Raw genomic sequence first — 25,389 nt, forward strand, 5'->3', positions numbered from 1 at the left:
GGGCTCCATTATGCCTCGACACCGTCTCCTTCAACTCTACTGTGTGCTCCTTTAAAACCAGTTACATATGCAAACAACTGCAAGGACATGGATCGTATGTAATTAACAAGAGAGAGACGATGAAATCCGCGTTGCACTAATTTCAAATGCTACTGGGCCAAGTTTTCAGTACCGAGGCACAATGGACCCAACTCTGCAAACAGAGCTCACACTTACCTGGTCCTGGAGAATTTTCAGTATGGTCTGGGTGTGCGTGTGCTCTTCTTTCGCTTGCTCAAGTTCTGACTTTTTATTGTTTAATTCTTCCTGGATTTTCAACAATTGCTGCACGGGAAAAATAAAAAAGATGTTTCTGATTACTGATGCCTGAGCCTGTGAATAAATATTCACGACGGCAGAGTCTCATGCAAGCAACACTGTTCATTTTCTGTTTTTATTGCTGTGACTGTTGTGTCTAAGCTGAACAAGACATAAATTATCTCTGTCTGCATTTTCTGCCACTCAGCCGAGAAATGCTCTTCTCTTAATGTAACAAATAGCTTAACCACACATTAGAACACAAACTCTTGGTTGGATATGCCATCTGCAGAGAAGCTGTCACATCCACCTGAGCCAAAGCCTTATTTGTAGACACTCTGGTTTTAATAATACCGAGGTAAACACTTCAGCCCCTAAATAATTTACTAATGCAGTCCTTTAATATAATTAGTCACTGGGCCACAGCCACCTCATTCTGTCCAAAGCCATAATCTGAAATGCATCGATTGCATCTGAAATGCAACATTTGGAACCGCCTCTCCTGGTATGTCCCGCAGAGGACCCTAAGGTCCATGAATAAATAGCTTGAAGGTCCCGGACCCTAAGGAAGCCAGATTATCCTCCACCAGGGCCAGGGCTTTTTCAGTGATGGCTCCAACCTGGTGGAATGCTCTGTCTCATGAGACCAGGGCCCTGCAGGACTTGATCTCCTTCCACAGGGCCTGTAAGACAGAGCTATTCCGCCTGGCCTTCAATTTGAATTAGCCTGATCCTCTCTTCCCTTTTCCCTTTCCTCTTCTATGAAGACACCCTTTCTGGGACCCCATATTTAAATTCTCCCCTGGTCTCCTTGCTGGCCCTAGTAGGACCAACTTGGCCAGTTAGCCCTGGTGATCATTCGATGTCTACTGACTGGGGTTCTCCCCCCCCCAATTGACCCCTGAATTTTTGAATTTTATTGATATTGATACTGCATTTTATGTTGTATTCCATGTTGTTTTATGCTGTTTTTAAGTCACATTTTAATCAATGTTTTATATTTGCTGTTAGCCACCTGGAGCCCTGTTTTTAAACCGGGAAGGGAGGGTATAAATAAATTATTATTATTATTATTATTATTATTATTATTATTATTATTATTATTATATTTATTATCAATGCTGAGTTGCCAAGAAGGCAAATATGGCTTTTCTTCCTGAGCTGCTATTGAGAACAAAGCCTGCAAAAAAGGAAACTGCTGCTCAGATCGGATGACTGATGATGGTCTCTATGTGGGAACTCTTAAGCTTTCTAAAAAGGGCGTCATATTGACCAGTCCAGTATGGAACCACATAATAGGATGAAGGCAGACTTTTAGCACGTGGTTTCCCTGAAAGCACATTCCTCAGCCCACAATGGTATTCTAACGAGGGGGGCAGTATGTGCCTGGGCAGTGATGGCAAAGTGGAGGATGCCAGGGTGTACCAGTGAATGTAGTCACAGGCATAGAGAAATACACACTGAGGATGGTAGGACCAGATTTGGAGAAAGGTTGGGCATCTCAAGGCCACGGGGATCTTGGGAACCCAGAAGTTATTGGGTTGCCCTGCCAGCCAGAGCTCCACCTTGATAGTGCTGCTTGTGAATGCCGATTTGAACATGGATGAAGCAGCCAACTTGTGTGTATTGCAAAGACCCATGTAGATATGGGGTGTATGGGGTGTTAGCAGAAGGGCTAGTACCTCTGGCAGGGGACCCATGCTCCATCTGGGGTAGTTTATCCACCTTTGGTCCCTCCACTCACCTCTCACCTGTGGCTCCTAGAAGCTGTCAGCATGCGACAGCAGCCACACCTTGGGAATGGCCATCTAAACCAGGTGAGGGTAGCCGATGGGTCTCAAACCCTCAGTGACTTAGGGACTTTCCCTGCATGTGAAGACAGGCGTAGGCAGATTGAGCGGATGAGACCAATAGCAGATGCAATGGCCAAGAAGATGGGGCTTGTCAACCTGGGAATGTAGCCCATACAGGAGAAGGAAAATTCTAACCATAAACCTCCAGGGCCTTGTGGGATATCTTCAGGAGAAGTAAAAAGCTGAGGAGTAAACCCTACACAAATCTGGAGTGGAGCCCTAAGACGGTTGGATGGTGCCTTGTACCACCTTCTCCCAGGAACTCCTGCAGCCAAGCTGGTGTAAAATGTCTTGCTCTGCTTTCTCTTGGTCTACATTAGTGAGACCAAGATGGAGGGTGTTCCACAGGGTAGGTGCCACTACTGAGAAGGCCCCCTCCTCTCTTCTTGCAGTGAGGGAACCACTAGAAGGCCTTCAGAGCTGGACCTCAGTGTCTGGGCTGAGTGGAGATGCTCCTTCAGGCATACAGGGCTGAGTCCATTTTGGGTTTTAAAGGTCAACATCAAGCACTTTGAATTGTTCTTGGAAATATACTGGGAGTCAAATAAGACCTTTTAGGACAGGTGTTATGTGGTCCCAGTGGCTGCTCCCAGTCACCAGTCTGGCAGCGGCATTCTGGATTAGTTGTGGTTTCCGAGTGACCTTCAAAGGTAGCCCCACGTAGAGTACATTGCAATAGGCCAAGCAGGAGATAACCAGTGTATGTACTAACCTGGTGATACAGTGCACAGGCAAGTAGGGCCTTAACCAGAGTACCAGATGGCTCTTGTAGACAGCTGCCCTGGACACAGGTTGACCTGTGCATCCATGGACAGCTATGAGTCCAAAATGACCTCAAGGCTGCACACCTGGTCCTTCAGGGGCACAGTTACCCAATTCAGGACTAGGGAGTACCCCACACCCGCCCGCCCCCTGTCCCCCAAAAACAGTACTTCTCTCTCGTTGGGATTCAACCTCAATCTTTTAGCGGCCATTCATCCTCCAACCGCCTCAACACCCTCACACAGGACCTTCACTGGTTCCAGTTTTAAAGAAAGGTAGAACTTGGGCTTTTTTCCGTCGGAGCTCACCGGAGCTCAGCTCCAGCACCTCTCAGGTGGGCACCATTGCCATTCTAAGAGAATAATTATGAGATCTGGCACCTCTTTAAAAAGCATTGGAGAGACACCCCACAAGTGAGAGCCCAGGGGTCCAAACACTCACCCCCCAAAACCACTTCCTTTAAATAAGCTGTTGGGCATGTCAGCTTCAAACCTATTAATGAGTGGACAATTGTTACAAATAGTGAAGTGAAAGCAAAACCCACTGCCTTCAATAATAATAATAATAATAATAATAATAATTTGAATTTAGATACCACCCTATACCTGGAGTTCTCAGGGCGGTTCACAGAACATGGAACCATGAAGCATCGTAATGTTTTTGATTTTAATGTATGGTGAAGTATTTGGTCAAAGACAGACAATTCTCAAGTTATCTTAAATTATCCTGTGCTGGTTTACTGAGAAGTAATCCCCACTGGGGCGGGTGGCGCTGTGGGTTAAACCACTGAGCCTAGGACTTGCTGATCAGAAGATCGGCGGTTTGAATCCCCATGACGGGGTGAGCTCCCGTTGCTCAGTCCCTGCTCCTGCCAACCTAGCAGTTCAAAAGCACGTCAAAGTGCAAGTAGATAAATAGGTGGCGGGAAGGTAAACGGAGTTTCCGTGTGCTGCTCTGGTTCGCCAGAAGCGGCTTAGTCATGCTGGCCACATGACCCGGAAGCTGTACTCCGGCTCCCTCGGCCAGTAAAGCGAGATGAGCGGCGCAACCCCAGAGTCGGTCACGACTGGACCTGATGGTCAGGGGTCCCTTTACCTTTACCTTTAATCCCCACTGAGTTCACTGAAACTTAGCCTTTGGTGAATGTGCAGCTGATTAGGGGGTGCTGCAATACTAACACTCTCCCCAATGCTCAAATGAAGTGCAGATGGGGGGAGGAAAAGGGCGGAAAGAAGCGAAGCAAATCAAGGCCAGGGGCTGTAAGCTGTAGATCCTGGATGCTGCCACAGGATCGGTAGATTGAATGAGCCTTGTTAGAGCTAAAGCTCTTGCGATGGGGTTCTAAGATGAATAGGAAACACCCCCCCCCAAGTCTCTGCTGTCATTTACAGAGTAATTCAAAAAGGTGACAATAGCACTTAGAAATTATAAAATTATCTCTGCTGATAGTCAGTTCAGCTGATTTCTTGAAACCCTGTGCTCGTTCTCTTCCTGCAATCATCATCCCATGTCTCAGATCTCATAAATACACCCCAGAAAAATCACCATCTCAAAACCAATCTTGAGTGTTTTTGATGCATTAAATATAGAAAGCTCTATAGACAAAAGCTGGGTTGCTCAAGCCTCTGCAATGAATATTGTCAGCATGGCCCAGAATGCTAACACCCATGAAATGCTCCCAAGCGTACACAAATTCCGAAGGCCAATGCAGGATTGTGTGAATTGTTGCTAGTAGCACCCTGCCACAATGTCTTATCCTCTCTAAACACGAGAATGTGTAAGTTCATCTGATAATTGGTACTCATAATGAGCAAACACAATCCACATATAGGAAGCTACAACCGAATAAGCGTAATCAGAGGCTTTGGGGTGTACTGGATCAGGTACATTTGAATTACTCTTGCATACCCTACTGATTCAATAGCAGGCCTTGCCATTCTCAAGAATATTTCATTGAACTGGTGGCATATTGTGGTTTGCAGCTGCCCAGGACCAGGAAATGCGTAGCTTTAAATACAAACCAACGTTTCTCTCCCCGCCATGTGCAGTGTCCCTTTCAGACCAGCCTCAATGAAAGACACAAGGGCACCCTCCCGCTAATATATATTAAACACAGGATTCTGAGATTTTGTGGTATATTGTGTAGTATGCAAAAGGTAAAGGCCCCCTGACAGTTAAGTGCAGTCGCGAACGACTCTGGGGTTGAGGCGCTCATCTCGCTTTACTGGCTGAGGGAGCCAGCGTTTGTCTGCAGTTTTTCCGGGTCATGTGGCCAGCATGACTAAGCCGCCACTGGTGAACCAGTTTACCTTCCCGCCGGAGCGGTACCTATTTATCTACTTGCACTTTTGGGCGTACAGTGGTGCCTCGCAAGACGAAATTAATTCGTTCCGCGAGTTTTGTCGTCTTGCGATTTTTTTTTGTCTTGCGGAGCACGGTGCCAGGAAAGTTTTGGAAAAGCTTCAAAAATCACCAAAGTCTTAAAAAACCTCAAAAAAAGGCTATCACACCGCGTTCTATGAGCTGCTCCTCGAAGTCAAGTCGCAACTGTATTAACGGTGTTAAGAAAAAGGAAACAAACTTGCAAGACGTTTCCGTCTTGCGAAGCAAGCCCATAGGGAAAATCGTCTTGCGAAGCAGCTCAAAAAACAAAAAACCCTTTCGTCTAGCGAGTTTTTTGTCTTGCGAGGCATTCGTCTTGCGAGGTACCACTGTACTTTCAAACTTCTAGGTTGGCAGGAGCTGGGACCAAGCAACGGGAGCTGACTCCGTCGCGGGGATTCGAACCGCCGCCCTTCTGATTGGCAAGTCCACTATTTTAGACCACAGCGCCACCTGCATCCCCATATTGTGTAGTATGTAAAGGTAAAGGTAAAGGGACCTCTGACCATTAGGTCCAGTCGTGACCAACTCTGGGGTTGCGGCGCTCATCTTGCTTTATTGGCCGAGGGAGCCAGCATTTGTCCGCAGACAGCTGGTCATGTGGCCAGCAGGACTAAGCTGCTTCTGGTGAACCAGAGCAGCGCACAGAAACACCGTTTACCTTCCCCCCGGAGCGGTGCCTATTTATCTACTTGCACTTTGACGTGCTTTCAAACTGCTAGGTTGGCAGGAGCAGGGACCGAGCAATGGGAGCTCACCCCGTCGCGGGGATTCAAACCGCCGACCGTCTGATCGGCAAGCCCTAGGCTCTGTGGTTTAACCCACAGCGCCACCCGCATGCCTAAGTTGCTCTGCTACCGCTGCCTCATTCCTGCCCCAATTCAAGAAATGCCTATCTGCCAACTCTGACTTGAAATGTGTATCTCTTACACCAGAATAACACAGCATCTTAGAATATAATGCATTTTCCCTTTCCAGAACCCTGCATGTCATTTAGCCTGCTAATCTTCTCGGTATCATTCCAATTTTAGTGTATGTGCCGCTGAAGCAACATTTATTCTGGAAATATTCTGCAATCCATACTGAATGATTCGTTGCCATTTTTTGTCACTAGTGTTTTAAGTTTTCCCCCCTGAACGAAAGAACCTGAGAATCTTAATAACTTTCAGGTTACAGATGACACCTCATGTGAAATGATCCGATTAGAGAGGAAAATGGTAACTGGGTTTAAAAATAACAATAATAATATATATAACCAGCTATTCAGTAGCAAAACAAAACTCTACATTGCATTTTGAGATTTGCTCCCAGTTTTTGGAGTAGCGATATGAGATATAGGAAACTGCAACCTTATATAGTCTCTCTCTCTCTCTCTCTCTCTCTCTCTCTCTCTCTCTCTCTCTCGCCATTAAACATGGGCACTAAATGAAAAGCTTGCCATCAGGTTCTTAAACCAGTCCTTGAAAACCCCATTCAGGTGAGTCACCTCTCCTGAATCCTGTTTCCCCTGAGCGTGATATGAATCAGAAACCGGGAGGCAATAATCTCCGTATCCCATTACACCCCCCACAATCCATTTAGCTTACAGATCCATTCACAGAGCCCAGCCACTATTATTTTCTCCTTAATGCCATTCTTTGAAAAGCACTCTTATTCTTATTTAGACTTTTTGCAAAAGGGGAAAGGAAAAAATAAAAACTTATAAAAGCCCCTGTATATTCTCCCCTCCCCACCTTTGCAAAGTTACCTTTAGAGGGAGGTAAAGAATATTATAATCCACATTTCGTTTCCAAAAGGACCATCTTTCTATAAATTTATCATATTGGGCAGTGCAGATGACTCTTTTTTGAGAACCCAGTTTAGTTTGCAATGCAATCTCCCGTGCGCAGGTGAAAAACTCATTCAAGGGCAAGGGGCTGGATTAGGCATGTTGTGTTGGCAGGGAAGGAGGAAAAGTCAGTAGGGGCAGAAAAAAACTTTGCGGAAATCTGCAGGAATTAGTACTATGTTTTCTTGTGAGCTTGGGGCAAGAGGTTGACCCTTAAGGGAGACAAAGCCCCAGGCCAGAGTCTGAGTCAGCACAGACACTCCATATATTTCTTTGAAAATGTGGGCCGTGGAAGGGACAAGGAGACGGAAGGAGCCTGTTAGAGCAGAAGCAGAATATCCTAGAGAAGAATATGCACAGAGAAGACGGGGAGAAAAACAGAAACAAACCCAACCAGAAGGGACTGTACAGTGGATGGCTGAGAAAGAGATGTTTGGAGGCAGAAGGCTGGGGTCAAAGAGGAAGTGCTGAATTTCATGCAGTGGCGATTTGACTTTACCTGAACTTTGTGACCACAATTTGGATAATAAGGAATAATAACTATCTGTGAAAGCACAGGGGTTATGGGATATGAGAACCTTCTGCTGCAAATTTTGTTCTGCGTCAGCGAAACTGGACTTCTTCACCTGCCCCAGATGCAACAAAACATGCCTCTCCTGTATTGGCCTCTACAGCTACAGCAGGCGCTGTGACTCTCCAACAATTTGACTTCACCCCCAGAAGGCACATTCCTCTATTGTCTCTTGAGACAGATGCCAAAAACAATTTGCTCCTAATTTACGGTAGATGTGAGCTGGATGGAATACCTGTTTTTAAGGTCAAGGGAATGGATCAGATAAGTCTCGAATGCTTTTTTCAGAGCTAAATTCTGTAGTTTCCTCATTCAGTTCCATCATGAGATCAGGTAAAGCATATCTCATTTGTTACCATGGATACAGGACATTATTTCCATTTGTTTGTTAGAGGCCTCACACTGGGTGTGAAATTAAACTGTAACGTAGCTCTATGAGGAGAATTATCTCCAAAAAGTATAAGTGCAACGCCTGAACTGCCCTTAAATCAAATGGATTTTCATTTCCAGACAATATCAATTGCAAGGGTTGCCATTTTTATACCCAAGAAAAAAAAATGATAATACAATTTTTGATTGCCTAGTCCTTTAAATGTGGGAAGAAATCTTGAAAAGAAGAGAGAGAAAAAAGAAGAACTGGGAGCAGTAGCTTGCAAATAAACCAGTTTTGCCATATTTACCTTATTTTTCAACAGAAAAAATGCACTTATTTTCGCTGATAGGCTTCTTCCTCAGACAGAGGGCTTTTCCAAAAGATTAGATAATTGCAGAAATAATGTGCAGTCCTTATGTGCAGCTGAAGTAGATACAAACATCCTTATCCCAGCAGTTGCAGAGGAATTAAAATGGCAGAGGAATACAAATGTACTTTTCCCAGCTGGAACTTGGTTGTAGGGATATCTCATTTCCCCCATACTCAAGCATTATTTTGTTCCTAGTAAAACACAATTCTCCACCTATTAGGCCACCCATTGTACTTAAAATTGCCACACAGAATGGGAAGACAACAAGTGTCAATGGGCATTTGTTGGTTACTGCTTCCACGTTCACAAACAACTAGGAATACACTCTCCAATGCTTGAGCAATTTTGAATTCTTTTCTCTGCACCTTTATTTTAGTGACTTGCTGCTTTCTGCTGTACAGCTCCAATGGCAGAATTCATGTAGTTTCAAAAAACGTGTCTGAGAACATGTACAGATGGATAAATATCAGCCATTCTATTTCCTCTTTTGAAATATCGCCCTTGCATTTAATTACACTTTACACCTCTTCATTTTAAAATCTTTTTTGTGAATGCACACTCCCTGTACCCCAGAGGGGAACATACACATATTGAAAGAAAAGAAAAGAAAAGAAAAGAAAGAAAAGAAAAGAAGAAAAGGCAGATAATTTTTTAAGGTGTTTTTTTTCTTTTGAAATTTTATGTGTTAAATTTTAAATAATGAGCACACTCAGCTTCTCCATTGTTTGGGTTACAGGAGTAATAATCAGTTCTCTTCCAGAGCAGTGCGCCAAATTTGGTGGGGGCTTTCTGGTGCCCCCCCAGCATGCTTCAGTTTGGGAGGATGATTTTAAAAACAGTTCAAACCTCTAGTTAAGGAGTACCTGCTGCATGCCTTGTAACGTTTGCTGCAAGAACTGCAACTGCTGGTCCTTGGTCAAACTTTCTTCCGTTCGAAAGAGCTGCCCTTTCTCTTGTTTCAGGAGTTCAACTTCATTTCGGTAAGCGTCCAGTTGCCATCGGAGACTGTCGTTCTCTTCCTTAAGTGCATAAGCTTGAGCAGCTAAGGCTGAAAGAAGGGAAACACTCTGGTAGTTAATACAGATAATGCAGATAATCTTAGATAAGCCAATTTGCAGCGGAACGCAGATGGGCACCATGAAAGAAGCTTAATTCAGACATCACAACAGAACATGGTTTTGCCAACCACAGATTAGAACTCAAACCCCGGCATGAGCTTTCAAGCATACACCAGGCAAACCAAGGTTTAGGCCTGCTTTTCTGCGTTATTTTCTTCCTCTGCAACTGAGAGCCTCAAAAGGTGTTCCGAATTGTTCTTTGGAAAGTGGGGCTGGCGTATTTTAGATTTGGTGCCAAATGCAATCTCCACTGCGATTGGTTCCACTCGGGAGCTCCTAATCGCTTATTGGTCCCAGCGGTGCTTGAAGTCAGCACTGATCAGCTGACTGGTGGTGACTTCAAGCCCCACTTGGATTGGCTCAGGATCTTTGCAGCATGGTTTGCGATGCTTCGTCCCGCCTCAACGTTTGGCAGGTGGAACATGGGGCTCAATGCTGGAGGGCTGAACCCAGCATCCCTCTCTAGGAGGGTGCCGGTAAAAGCGCTTTGGGTTACGTGGAGGGACATCTCCACCCCATCCACACACCCCCAAACTGAAAGAAAACCAGAGAATTGTGCAATATGAAGGGCTTTTTCCCCAGCTGGAGCTCAGTGGAGGCACCTCACAGGTGAGCGCCATTGCCATTGTAAGAGAACAAGGGAGGCGTTTCTGCACCTCTTTCGCTAGAAAAATAGACAATAGCTATGAACACAGGTTAAACTTTCAGCTGGTTTCCACTGTACAAGTTAACAAAACATTTCCCAAAATGACATTGATTGATAATTTCTATTAGGGGGTTTATTGGGGAAAATAATAGAACCATAGAGTTGGAAGGAAGCAAGGAGATCATCTAGTCAAAACCCTTGCTCAGTGCAGGAGCTGTGGTGCAGGATGCAACTACAGTATCCTTGACAGATGAGTATCCAGCCACTGCTTACACACCACCTCCTGAGGCAGCCCATTCTACTACTGAAAAGTTCTTAATGTTTGAGAGTTTCTCTTAATGTTGATCTGAAATCTGCTTTCCTGAAGTTTCCATCCATTGGCTCTAATCTTGCCCTCTGAAGCAACAAAAACAGCAACAAAATAAGTCTCTCTATCTTCTGCAAAACAGCCCTATACACATATATGTTGAGAATAATGTGAGCGGTTAATGTGCATAACAACCAGCCGTTGTGCACATTCCCCGGACCTCATGGAGAATGTGCACAATATGCCTAATCTCCAACAGCAGTTGGGGGATATGCATATCTCGATTTTCTGGTCAGTATCCAGTCTCCAAGAAACGTGTCCTTGTTTCCGATTTGCACACACACTGCGGGTCAGTACTAGAGTGAAAGTCTGGAGATGAAAACTAAGATTTTTCCCTTTGGATTCTTTCCTCAGCATTGGGCTATGCATAGACAGAGAAATTATGGAACAGAACCAAGTGATATAAAATGCAAATGCTCTGGAAAAAAATGTTGGCACTACAGAAGCATTACTGCATTAGTAGCATTGAAAGACACTTAAGTCATTTCCTTAGGAAGCTGCATTTGGCCCCTTTTCAATTTAGAATGGCAGCTTTATTATCATAACAGATAGCAGGTGTTTGTGAGGAAATCGATTAGTATGCAGAGATGGAAATTACATTTAGCAAATGAATTGCACCGTCTGCAGTGTAGACTGAAATTTGTGTGGCAAAATGCAGGAAGCTATAAAGATCGCAGCAGCAACATTATTTAAATAAATTATTTGAGCATAAATATAGACAGGACGGCAAATGTGTTATCTAGCATTTTAGGGACACTGCTACGCTCCTCCAGAAAAAAACTTTCCTGTTGGCAACATCAAGGACTGTTTGGCTTAGTAAATAAATATTGTATATTATTTATTCTGGTACTGTTGTGAATTCACATCACTATACAGCAGCTGTAATCAAATTCATAACTGCAAACAATTCCATGAGCATTCATAAGTAAGGGCACGTTATTGATTCATGCCAGTGATGGCGTAATTTTCACGTTCTATATTATGGAATCTTTAATTGTCATCTGACAGGAGCAGTATACGTAAATTATAGGCAGCAGGAACTTCAAAAGGCATGGGAACATACTTCGGAAAAGAGTCCATTTCCCCTTGCAGGACCATAAAGCTGAATGCTGAAGTATTTCTTACGACAAACTGGGAAGGCTTTGCAGGCACGCCTGAAAGCAGGTGGTATGTCCTACCTAGTGGGACACAAAAGACACATGCAACTGCCTCCATGACACCAGCCTCTCTGCTGCTTACTTGCAAAAGGCTGGGGCAGGGCAATTGCACTGGTGGGAGCTGTTAAGTTGTGGGTGAACATATCAGACGACACAGCGATTCTTCAAACAGCTCTTGTTTATTCACAGGCCAGAACAGAACTGAACTGAAGGGTTCAGTCAGCCTGCTTATATAGAGCTCCAGTACAATGTAACCGTAACAATTTTCTAAAACTATCCAATCACTGAACGTCACTTTCGATCCCTTATTGCATAACTATCTACAGTATCCCCCTGCTGGCCCAGGGTGAGAACTTCAGTACATAACAGGAGCAGTGCCTACCAGCCTAGGGCTCCTGCAGGGCAGGTCACGTGGAGATGACCTCACCACCAGCTCAGACCCATCAAGGTAAGAAGCAGTAGGTCTGGTGTTGGGAGGATGGCTCCACCCACTTGCTTCCATAGGGAAACTCCAAAACCAAGTGCAGTAGCTTAGCAAGACGCTCACAAGTGGACAGATGGGGAGGAGCTGTTTTCTACAAAGGCTGCTGGGAAGGAGGAGGAGAAGGAAGGACCAACAACTTCATGCGGTGCTGCCTGGAGGAAGCTGCCCTGAGAGACCCAGGAGCAGGACTGGCTGCTGGAGCTATGGAAGCGGCGATGAGAGACAATCTTGGGGTGCTCTGCACCTGCTCCATGGAAGGCTTTAGGTGTAGTAAATATGTGTAAATAAACCATATTTCTTAAAGATGCTAATCTCCGCTGGGCCTCAATTTCCCAACAGAAATACAATCCTGAGTGAGAGTCTGTTACCTCCTGGAATCTTGTGCAGATGCTCAGCCGAGATTAGGGTGGCATGTTAAAATAAGTTGCTTACTTTTCCATCTCTTAGCTACTTCTGCTTTGTGGGTACCTCTTCCCTGGCTCTTCTACCTCCTAATACCTCTTTCTTCTTGGCCCTTCAGCCTATCTGCTTCCCAATGTCTACTTTCCTTTCCAGTCCGAGGAGCATGCAGACCAACGTTTATTCAATTAAGGAATGCAGTAAATTGCTCAATAATAAAAAAATAAAATCTCTTAGCTGTGTGCATAAAACAGTAAAATAATCATCAACAACATACAGATAAAACCTGTATACGGTCGTACCTTGGATCCCGAACGCCTTGTGAGTCAAACGTTTTGGCTCCCGAACGCTGCAAACCCAGAAGGGAGTGTTCCGGTTTGCGAACATTCTTTGGAACATGAACGTCCGGGGCGGTTTCCAATTGGCTGCAGAAGCTTCCTGCAGCCAATCGGAAGCCATGCCTTGGTTTCCAAAAGTTTTGGAAGTCAAACAGACTTCCGGAACAGATTCCATTCGACTTCCGAGGTACGACTGTATTCCATATCATGCCCCTAGGGCCATATGTGAGATTTGTTTTTATTTTGAGGCCCCATGTGAGGTCCTGGAAGCCTGAACCTTGTGGCTAAGCAGAGATTCAGATACATCATGATGACTGACATCAACTGGTTTTCTTTGTTAAACATGCCGAATGTGGCCAACAAGCTTTCTTATTAGAAAGAAAATCAAAACAAAGGAACACGGTGCTATTAATGGTTACCAGTTTTACATCCCCGGAAGTATTGGTAGAAAATAATTGCCTGGAACACTGTACAAAGCAGCACAGGAAGGTATTTGTGAGCCACCCTTCAAATTACTTTCACAACAGAAGCTGTAAGCAGCAATCACAGTTCAGGGAAGCAATGCTAATAGGATGTGGTGACATACATAGGTTAGTATGAGGGATTCAAATTAATTCCTCACCATCGCAATTCATTAGCAGCAGGCAATTTCTCAAGGACTTCCAGTTTTGGAAGGAGGTGAAGAGGGGGATGGGGGCAGGTTAGCGCACTGGCTCACAAGGGGAGGAGAGGGGTAGGGATTGTGAGATAAAGGGCAGAGGTCAGCTAATTCAGGGGACCCCAAGGACAGATTGAGACACCCGAGTGATGCACACCCTATAGCTACACTGATCTCTCAGGCACACAGGAGAGATGGAGCAGCAGCAGGAACTGCCATCAAGTCTGAATCCCCGGGCGTTCTGATTGGGACTGAGATCCTGCCAATGAAATATTCATGGAATGACAGGGAAATTAACAAGTTTTAATCCTCAGTTTAGTAGTCTCCACTCAGAAATATACATGCATGTGTATTAAAATGTATGATAACCTGAACCAGAGTAAAATAATATTTGCAAATGCCCCATCAAAAAGGAGTAAGCTGAAGCAGGTGTTATCAACACAAAAATATGAGAAAAGAGCCAAGAGGAGATGTTCAGAAGCTGACACGCATAAATATTTATAGTGACTACAGAGATGACACTGTAATATACCATCGCCGTCTCAACAAAGGACACAATGTCATAATGTCGTGCAACATGGTGTCAGAAGAGGCCATCAATCTACAGTGCCAAGATGAGTACTGCATAATGTACAACAACAGGTCATAGATGTCCTGCCCAGGTACAAATGTTATATAGAAGATGAGGTACTGTAAAGAGAAAAGAATTCAAAAAACCACGGATGCATTCTGAAATTCCTGGTTAACTTTGTCACTCTTTTGAATTAAATATAATTTTTTGATCACCCCTATTCCTCATTGTTATCCCACACTTTCTCATGCACTTTCTCATCACTTTCTGTACTGCAAAAAGTCCAGTTTGTTGCACAAGAGCACCAAATCCAATTTCGGCCCCTGTAGACGTTCTTTCTATTGCACATTCATGATTATTTGTGGCCACAGTGGGATCAGGGCAGTCATATACAACCCCACTTTCAATATTATTTGTGCCTGCAAATGTGTTGGGGCAGGCATATAATTGCTTCATTTTTAGTCAGTCCATATCCTGTAATTTCCTGCTGAAATCCTGTAACAAGTCATACCACCAACACTATTGGGGTTTTTTTTGCCCTGCATTTTTTGGGCTATATGCTATATGACAGGAATAATGTGGTTGTGTTAGGGACACATCATGGAATAATTTATTAATCAATATATATCCACAACTAACTCTAATGTGCCACAGTGAAATACCAGTCTGGAAAGCCCTTTAATTGTGCAATCTGAATTGGTTGGTATACAATTGAATCTCAACCCCTCAAATATAGCAAGGGCCTGGAAGTGCCTTTAGTTTCCTTCCCTGTTGGCCTGCTTACATTTTTTGAAGCTACGCTTGGAGAAGAATAGACATTTTGGAATAATAAAATTACTTGAGAATATCTTTTGTAAAGTATGGAAACATTAGTTCCTTATAATTGATATAATTTTCTGTGGTTGGTTAAAAAAAAGAGAGAGACAGAGAAAGAAAGATTTCCCACACTTGTTGGCATGATTTTAAACAATTTCTTTAGAAGGTTAATTCATCATATCGTAATGTTTTATTCTCACCCAGAAATTACATGAACATTTTCCTCAAGTTCTCAAGTGCTATTAATCAAACATAAAGTGCTTTGCCTCTTCAGCTGAGAAATGGAGCAGTTTGGGGCCATCTCATGAGGTGATTAATAATGGAGTGAATTTTTTAAAAAAGCCTATAGTGTATTTTGTTTTAATTATTATGTTTCTGTTGTCTTAAACCCATAAATCTCCAACTGTGTGGGAAGCTTTCTTAAGGAGCTGAAAATAGTTGCCGTGGGAAAACTTCTGGCCCACTTGAATGGGACTTCAGCTCAACCAATTTTACCTAGATTGAAACCAAAGGCGAAGATCTAAAATGCTGCTTTAGACATGCCCGAGGTCTTCTGGGATTTTAATCCCCCCACTCTAAATAGCAGAGCCCCCCACATCTCAAATGATGCAATGCTTTTGATCCAGGCCATATTTATATGCATGCCTACCTAACAGTTGGTGTTTAGGGTATTTTATGAGACCAAACAATACCCTGGAGACATCCCGGAACATTTTTTTAAATACTAAAAGCACATAAAATTATTAAAATATTTTTAAAGAGAAGGGTGGGGGGAGGAAATATTTATTAAGGGGGAAAGAACAGCAGATTCTTAAGAACATATGCAGAATTAAAAGGTCTTAAGGGGTGTGTGTTTGTGTGCTTTAGAGCGGTGGTTCCCAATTAGCTAAGTCCTGCCAACCTAGCAGTTTGAAAGCACGTCAAAGCGCAAGTAGATAAATAGGTACCGCTCCGGCGGGAAGGTAAATGGCGTTTCCGTGTGCTGCTCTGGTTTCGCCAGAAGCGGCTTAGTCCTGCTGGCCACATGACCCAGAAGCTGTCTGCGGACAAATGTCGGCTCCCTTGGCCAGTAAAGCGAGATGAGCGCCACAACCCCAGAGTCGTCCGCGACTGGACCTAACCGTCAGGGTCCGTAAATCCCTGTTTTTCAAAAGCCAAGTCGTGGACCCCCTACTTTTGACATTCTTGATTTCTTTATGGTAGCTTTTGCTATGTGAATGGTGCCGCAGACCCCCTGGTTGGGATAGGCGAACCCGCTGGGCCACCAAATGGAACCACTGATTTAGAGGGATGGAAGGAATAGAGGCACAGAGAGAGGGAGAGCACAACGAAGGCACAGCCTCCCGTCATCTCAAGTCATGGTGGACTCTTTAGAGGATTTCAGAGCTGTTCTCAAATATGACTAGGGCAGGCATGTCCAAAGTCCGTTTTGGGGGCCTAATCTGGCCCCTGTGGCAGTTTATGTCTTGGTCAGCCCTCACACACGTTCACTTCATCAAATTTGGCCCTCTTTCAAAAAAGTTTGAGCACCCCTGGGCTAGGGCAAATGCAGTTCTAAAATTACATTAAGGCACACCAGAGGCCCAAATTCACCTCTCTCTCTTTTTCCCCTGCTGCCAGGACAGAGATAAAAAGATAAAATGCCCTGAAAACCAGAAACGCCTTCCTCTAAGTCAGGTTTCTCCAAGCTGGTGCCTTCCAGATCTTTTGGGTGACAGCTCCCATTGGCCAAAGGGAGAGATACGATAGGAGAAGACACTGTGATCAGGTGCCCTCGGCTGCCTGCTTGGCTCGTCCTGGTACAAACGGTAGGCGGGCAAATTCCCTTCTTAGCATCATTTCCCTTGAAACGACACTAAATGCAGATCACCTTCTAATAGAGGACTATCCTCTGTAAAGCCGGACACATATCCACCTTTAAATGTATGTTTTCTCCAGGAAGTCAAATGCAAAGTCAGATTGCAGTGGTTGGGGGCCCTGGGGCAATTACCCAAAGAGGGCCCCTTTCTCCCCCCAAAGGTGCCACATAGCAAGTCTAAAGACTAATTAATTACAGCACAAGCTTTTGTGGACTACATTAAAATATTCTTGAGCTGGCAGAGTTTCACAACTCTCAGCAAAACACCAGGAAGCAGCATTTTGCCAACTTTAATAAACAAAAACGAAAATACTCTGAACATGTGTCGTTACACAGATTAAACTTTATTTCACTTAAGTCATCTCTGTTTTTCCTCACCGCCTCTCCTGTTGTGAAGATAGCTAAGGGAGCATGAAATCGCTAGAAACCATGCGCCATACTGTAAACTGCCCTTTACAATAAAGTGGCCTGTGATCTTCACATGAAGGATAGCGTGGAGCTTTAATTGATGAACTAATAAATAAATGATAATAATAATATGGTTCCTTTTACGGGAGCGATGCATCTTTGTACGATACAGAGTCATGTTCTTCTGCCTCCTCCCAAATGAGTACAGCCTCAAGGCTTGAACCAATCTGAATCTGGCCTGATGACTGCATGTTCCAGATGCATAAATCCCACTTGTGTTCAATTGAGCTTATGCTCAGGTTAGTGTGCCCAGGCAGTTGATTCCTAAGGAGTTATTTTAGGCTTGTAGCCACCAGGGGCGAAGGAAACTCCACTGTCCTGAAGCATCAGTATTTTAATTTTTTTCGTATACTATACAACTGCAATAGACAGAGCTTTTCAGCTAAAAAAGCTTATGAAGTGCAGTAATAAGACAAACCATCCTAATAACAAAACAATTGCTCCAGTTGCACCACAGATATTCTGCCCTTGGTCAAACAGCAGCTTTGAGGGGCGAATAAAATTAGAGAAATGGCACTGAGGAGGTGTGGCATCTGAATATAGACTGCATTTTTAATCAAGACTTATATTGGCTTATATCTTGATCAGGTTCCTAAATTAAATGGGCTTAGATTTTCAAATGTTTCATGCCAGGCAGAGAAAACCTTGGCCATTCTCCTAAGACAAGGGGCCCCCCTGATTTATAGCAGAAAACAATTCTCAAAGTCGTAAAAAGGGAATTACAGGTTAAGAGCAAGGTTACACAGACCCAACATAATTAGGAATGGGCAAATAGTAAAATGATACCATGGGCCTCTCTTAAACCTTGAGCTGTATTTTCTAAGGCCAGAGGCAAATGGGGAAAACATCTAGCTGACAGAAAAAGAGAGCATTTTTAGGAAATCTTCTAAAAGCAGTTTCTTTTTTAAACTGAGAGAGTTAAAAAGGGCAATAAATGTTGGGAAAGGCAACTGGCTTGGCTGGGGAAGAAGAAGCTTCTTCCTATTTTATTTTGAGGCTGGAAAGGAGGGTGAAAGGGGGAGGTGTAAACTAAAGAGGCTTCTTTAAAAGCTGTTTTTTACTGAGTTCCTTCCTTTCTACTTTGAGAAGTTTTATTCTTTTAAAAGGTTACCTATGATAATGTATGAAATATATTAGCTTAAATATATTGGCTTAAATGTAATTATGCAAAGGATTTAAGAAATGCTAGATTCTTATTTCATATAGTTGTAAGAGTTGTATTTATCCTGAAATTAAGTCAGCCACCAGCCTAGCCCCCCTGCCAGACAAGAAGACGCCATCCAAGCAGTCCTGATATATAGTTGTCAGGCATTTGTTTAGAAACCTTCAAATGAAGGAGATCTTTCAATGTTGATGTGAAACTCAAGATCCTTGACATATGTTTAAGATAAAAATTTAAGATTAACCATTTGTTTTAGAAGGCAATAGGGCAAGGAGGGCAAGAGGTGAGCTGGTAATTAAGATTCCATGTAAGATATATTATTACTTATTTGTCATTTATATATAGCTCTTTGTCTCCCTTATAAGGATAGAAGGAAATGGGTGTATCTATTGTGATTGGTTCTAGCAAACAGCCAATAGGAAATCCAACCAGGCTGATTGGACAGAGGCAGCCCAAGGAGGAGCAAAGGGGGCTGGATTAAGGGAATATAAGTGCTGGCCATAATGGCAGGAAGGCAGGCCAGAGCTTGGTAACCATATACCACTGTGCCTCTCATTTATTTGTCTGACAAATAAATTATTATTTTAATTTCTCTATTGCTGCGTTGAATATTTCATTCCAGCTAAGCGTTAACCACAAGCAGGGTGCTACAGAGGGGGGAGTTTAACTCCCACAGCCTGTGTCCCAGTCCCAGTCAAGTATGATATCCCCTATAGCTGCTTTTAACAAAAAGAGAAATCGAATAATGCAGTGGTGTCCAAACTTTTTTCAAAGAGGGCCAGATTTGATGAAGTGAAGGGCCGTGAGGGCCGACCAAAGGGCCGACCATAGTTGTTGAGGCTTAAGGATTGAAGTTGCTGAGGTTGTTGTTGTTTTTTAGGATACCCCAGGAAATAAACTGCCACAGGGGCGGGATTAAACCTCCTGGCGGGCCAGATTAGGCCCCCAAAACAGACTTTGGACATGCCTGAAATAATGCCCGGCCCGTTTTGGCTTTCAGACAGAAGTGCACTAGTCTGCCTTCTAGCAGAGTCACAGCACCTTTGGCTTCAACCCCCCACTACAACAGGGGTGGGGAACCTCCACCCCACAGAGCAATATTGCCCAAGCAGACCTCCCCATTTGGCCCACCAGGCCATTTTGGGACAGCCATGGGCACCCTCCCTACACCTTTCACCCTACATCATGCCAGGGGTGGGGTGGGTAAGGGCGGGAATTCAAAGGAAGTTCAACATGGGTGACCAATGGTTTGTTTACTGGAGCCAGGCAAATTCCCATCAGCAGTAAGATGAGTGGTATGAGTCTGCGCCATTGAAGGTTTCCATTCAGTGGTTTCCATTGAGTGGAAACCATTTCTCCCTCCTAATCCACCATCATGCCTAGACACCACATAATAGCCCTGAATAGCCTCAGGCCATTAGGTCAGCTAAACTTCCCTTCTTTTAATTACTTTGGAGATTGGGATGAATTACAACTGTGGTGATTGGTCTGCCAATTATTATTTCAACTGGAATGCAAACTGACAGCTGGTGTAAGAAGAGGCATTAACAAACAGACTGAAAAATAAAGTGAAAAGCTTATTCTAATTGTTTCTGACTTAGAAAGATTATAAATGGATAAGGGAGTTCTGGTTCTTAAGAATCTTCATTTTCTATTACTTTTAACTCTCCGTCCCTTTTGTGCAGTGCTGGCAAAAATGAAACTTCATCCGTGAAAAGAAGGCACTTCTGAAAGAGACATGCAAGTTTTCAAGGTGGAGACTGTTAACAAACTAACAAAACACACCACTGATTGTTGGTATTGTGCAGCAATTATTGGATGAGCAATTGAAAGAGCACAGAGCCAAGACGAAAAAAAATGGTGAATGGAAATTGATCAGAGAAAGACCAGACCAAAGAATACACAGAGCCTTTGCGGAGGGTGTGTGTGGGTGTGTACTGATCAAGATCTGCCAGAACATGAGAGTGGAATAGTAAAATGGGAGGCAGCAGATGATGAAATGGAGGGGATGATAATGAAACCATTGACCATTTTGAGATGGCAGAGATAGAACTGAGAGAAAAAGGATTCTGCGCACAATTTATAGTGAAGGGATGGTGATACTCTTGGGAAAATAATGGAATAAATAGAAAGAGGAGCCTCTTTTTTCTCATTCTCTCCTGTTAAATTAGGATGGGAAATCATGGCCAACATAAAAAATGATTGGAAGATATGGAATTGGGTAGGAATTAATTAATATACAACTAGAAAATAACTATGGATTATTATGCTAATAATGGATGCTGGATTTTTTTCGGAGATAAATTCGACATACTGGACTGGAGGAAGACTATTCTTAACATTTCACAATAATAATAACAACTGGAGAATCCCTTTTGGACTCTTTGTGTGGAAAGGAGAATGAATTAACTAGGGATGTCTGGGGTTGAGTACTGGGAAAACATCACCTAGCATAATGGGAAACAGCTGGATATTAACTTGGAATACAGCTAGAAACCATATATTTCAGAAGTGCATAAAATCTATTACAATTCATTTCCTCATTAAAATATTTTGCCACACACTGCTCATGGTGTAAGAAGAAAGCCATTTAATTAGGGCATGATTCTGTCAAAGTAAGTCACTTTTTCATACCTTGAAAATCAGTGCTTAATTTTAGATAGAGCATGCCTTGCTGATGTGATCTGTTGCACCTCTGTCCTGAGGCTTGATGTATTATTAGCTATAAGTATTCAGTATATAACTACCAGGGCCTCTTAATTTCAAACCGTATGCATTGATGCCACTGATGCCAGGCAATTTAGCCTGCACAAACATTTAGTAGCAGGTTTTCTGACTATTACATCACACTTCATTATGAAGTATATTACTGCAAGGTAAATAATAAATGATAAATGATAATACTTGTGAAAAAGTAGCAATATTTTCTTGTGGGGGAAATAAAGCATTTTTTATGTTAGTTTAGAATTTTATTTTGCTAAACTACTGTTATTATTATTATTATTTCCCAATATTTTTATGAACTGTTTCTATTCCAGTGCTACAGTGTTAATTTTGTTCAAGCAAAGGCACCAAAATATATTTTAGCATCTTGTCAAAATGAGAGACTAAGAGTGTCGATAAAAATGACACTAAAATAAATGTAAATTTAGATTGCTGTCACAAGTGGCTGCTTGCTTTTGTGAAGATGTTGGGTTGCTATAGAGCTTTCCATAGCAACCTTGCATCTTATTATATGAATATCCCCTTGGTGTCCTTAAAGCCTGCTAAGAAAACAGGATTAAATCTATTCTCATATGTAATGATCCTGCATTAAACCTTATCAGGATGAAAAACCAGAAAACATAATAAAATGTAATCTAGATAATGGCTTTCCTGGCAGTTCAAAAGCATCAAAGCACCACAGGCGTCTCAATACAGTTTGTAGTTAGGCCGTCAATTTTTCCAAAGCCCTTATTAAATATGTCTCCTTGAAAGTTCTATTTTCTTTCTCCCTTTCTTAAAAAAAAACAAGAATAAGGTTAATAAACCTTTCATTGCTGTGATGAATTGAAGTATGACGGTGTCCTTTGATATGCTGAAGTCAGGAACTTTGCTACACAACAAAAGCTCTTCACTGAAGAGACGTCTTCTGCTTTGCCCTAAATATCTTGTGTGCTTTGCGTCCCTTGCCTGCTTTGTGATATGTACCTTGCAATAAAAGGTAAAGGTACCCCTGCCCGTACAGGCCAGTCTTGACAGACTCTAGGGTTGTGAGCCCATCTCACTCAAGAGGCCGGGGGCCAGCGCTGTCCGGAGACTCTTCCGGGTCACGTGGCTAGCGTGACATCGCTGCTCTGGCGAGCCAGAGCCGCACACGGAACGCTGTTTACCTTCCCGCTAGTAAGCGGTCCCTATTTATCTACTTGCACCCGGGGGTGCCTTCGAACTGCTAGGTTGGCAGGCGCTGGGACCGAGCAACGGGAGCGCACCCCGCCGCGGGGATTCGAACCGCCGACCTTTTGATCGGCAAGCCCTAGGCGCTGAGGCTTTTACCCACAGCGCCACCCGCGTCCCGTACCTTGCAATAGAGAGTGCCTAATTTCAAAGCAAGGATGCCTAGCCCCCTTTGACCTGAGGGCCAGGTTCACTCGCCAAGGGCCACACCCTTTCGGTTGCACACAGCGCCTCCTCCTCAGCTGATTCTTGCTCCCTCCCCACTCACGAAATGATCAATCTGATCACTGGGGAAGTAGCAATTCACATCCCTATCAGGATAGTGTCCTGTTCTTCTCTTCCTCTACTTATTTTTTAAAAATATTTTTTTGCCACTGCCAGCCAAATATGGATAAGCTGGTTTGTTGTTTTATAAAATGGTTTTATAACACCCACATGGCAAAAAATAAAGGAACAATGAAAAGTTAGAAACTAACAACAATTTATAGTCTAATAACCAAATTCTAAATATGGAGATACTCCTCAGAATGGATTGCACTTGTAATGTTAGTTCGTAAGAACTCATGAGCCAAGTCTGAGATTCCTTTTTGATTCTGCTAGTAATATCGCCAACATTCATAAATATGATTCATATATGAATGCATCCATCTTATAACACTCAAATTACAAACTGAGCAGTTTCCCACAGATGTTCTCTTTCAGCTCGGAATGTTAAATATATCCACATTTAGCAGACCAGATGCCTTAAGTCAGCTATTTTGTAGCTGCCCGCACAGAAGTTCTTTAACATTAATAACTTACTCTCAAATGAAACTCCCATTGGTTTGGTTCACGTGTTACACTAAGCGAAACCACAGCTTAACGAGCATTTGAGTTCTGGGAGTGGAGATTGTGTCTGCTTCATTCTTCCCTGGTGATTTTGCTGCTGTGCTGGCTCAATGTGCCATCCAAACCCAGGTTTAGCGCTCTCCAGACGGACCCTGAGCTGTAAGCAAGCTCTGTGTTCTGCGATTTCCAACTTGTGGTTTGTCCAGGATCTAAACTGGGAGCCTTGGCTCAGAAGACACATGAAGTTAAACCATGACTTGGCTCAGCGCAACACAACCAGAGAGAAGTGAAGTAGTTGTTATCTTCTCTCCTGGATCCTGCACTCTTGAATGAATAATTCAAGCTAATGCTCATTTTCTATATGTAAGCGGTCACTGACTGACCATGAAAAGTATTAGAATTAGTCGACAATAGATTTTATTGCGTTAGCCGTGTGGCCATAGCATGATATACATAGAAATAACAACATAAAATGGGGGTGGGGAGATAAAGGTAGATATCGTCCTGGGCGAGTACTTAAAGAAAGGGGGGAAAAAAGGGGGGGATAACAAAAGTGACAGGGGATTTAAAACATCGAGTGACAGATAGTACAAAAACAGAAAGACAAAAAACTGCTGAGGCTGGCGGAGGATCATTAAAGGGTCCTTCGGCTCCTCAGATTTGTCCTAGCTCCATTGTCCTTGTATAATAAGGCTACTTGGAACTTCGTTCGGTTGTGCGGCATATCGACTGCAGCTATGGTGTTAAAGAAGAAGTTAGTGCCGCTTTCCTCTTCATCACACTGAGCAGGAAGTTAGCTGTCATCTCGGTAATCCAACAATCAGAATCCTGCAAAAAAAGGGACACTATCCAGGGCTGGATTGGGAGATGAAGCTTGTTCACGAGAGGAGTTAAAAACCGAGATCTTTCATCTGTCCAGTTGGGACAGAAGAGCATTACATGTTCCATAGTCTCCAGAGCCGTGTCATTACAGGTGCATGTTCTATTTGCGATGGGAACTCTGGAATAACGACCCGACAGAACTGCTGTAGGAAAACAGTTGAGACGGGCACAGGTAAAGGCCCTTCGCTTAGTCTCCGAAGAAATTGTGAAGCAGTATTGAGGGATCCCTTCAGGGGGTGGAATAGCTAGGGCTAGGCCTGAACACGGCCCTCTTGCATGGGAAGCTGTGTTAGAGAAGTCAAGTTGCTGTAGCTTCTTTTTAATTGGAGGTAGGGCCGCCGGACTGATACACTCTAAGTTAAGAACAGTTTTGCAATTCAGATTGAGAAAAGAGCGGAGTTTGAGGTTAATTGTAGTTTTCCAAGGGGAATTATGAATATCTCTTAGGATCAGATTGGAAAAACCACCTCTAATTCGAGCATCCGATGCTAGTAGGTGGGAGCTATAGGAAATGGCTCGACTCCATGCTCATTTTACAATTGAGGGCTGGGCGAACTCAAGTCGTAGGGCTGCACCTGAGACACATCTCGGGACGCCGGAAAGAGATCTCAGAAACATATGAAGTGGGAGATCCAAGTTACCTGATATTGCTGTAGTCCATACTTCACAGCCATATAATAATTTAGGGACAACTTTGGCATTAAATATTTGAATTGCTGCTGGAAGGTGTTTGCCGCCCTTCTGGTGGTAAAATCGGACAATGGCATTAGAGGTCGTGGTTGCAGCAAGAAAGGCAGATTGTAGATGGGTGGTCCAGGAGAGATTATAGGTGAATATTAAGCCTAGATATTTAAAGAATTAGTCCTAAAACAGCCTGCCAAACTATGACAACTTTCTACTGGAGGGTTTTTGCATTTCTGAGTGGATTAGAAGGATCCCGCAGTTGGATGGATGAGGCAGTCTGATTCCCTGCCCCAAAAGAGGATGTCCCTTGTTGAAATCATTTTAGTCAGGGGCCACTCCCACATTTCTTAACACCTTCAATAAAAAAACATTTCAAAACAACTGTTTTAGCACTGCCAAAAATCTCGATTTCCTCCTTTATCTCCTATTTCATTTAGGCTCCTGCTGTTCTAAAGCCTAGACTCTGTCTCGCTACTCTCTTTCTTCAGTGGTGTCCAAACTTTTTTCAAAGAGGGCCAGATTTGATGAAGTGAAGGGCCGTGAGGGCTGACCAACAGGCCAACCAAAGTTGTTGTTTTTAG

The 25,389-nt window shown here is 43.4% G+C and overlaps 1 protein-coding gene across 8 annotated transcripts in view; it reads right to left on the reverse strand.

Moving 5' to 3' along the window:
* The window catches only part of ENOX1 (ecto-NOX disulfide-thiol exchanger 1), a 273,652-nt gene that overhangs the window by 20,732 nt on the left and 227,531 nt on the right, over positions 1 to 25,389 (reverse strand). For all 8 annotated transcript variants that reach the window (XM_077933440.1, XM_028738095.2, XM_028738100.2 and 5 more), the window contains 2 exons: positions 9,300 to 9,484; positions 217 to 324 (listed from right to left, as the gene is read on the reverse strand). In XM_077933440.1, coding sequence (XP_077789566.1) covers positions 217 to 324; positions 9,300 to 9,484 — 293 coding nt within the window. The remainder of the gene's footprint in view (positions 1 to 216; positions 325 to 9,299; positions 9,485 to 25,389) is intronic.

The sequence above is a fragment of the Podarcis muralis genome, chromosome 8 (genome assembly GCF_964188315.1).
Source record: "Podarcis muralis chromosome 8, rPodMur119.hap1.1, whole genome shotgun sequence".
Taxonomy (NCBI): Eukaryota; Metazoa; Chordata; class Lepidosauria; order Squamata; family Lacertidae; genus Podarcis; species Podarcis muralis.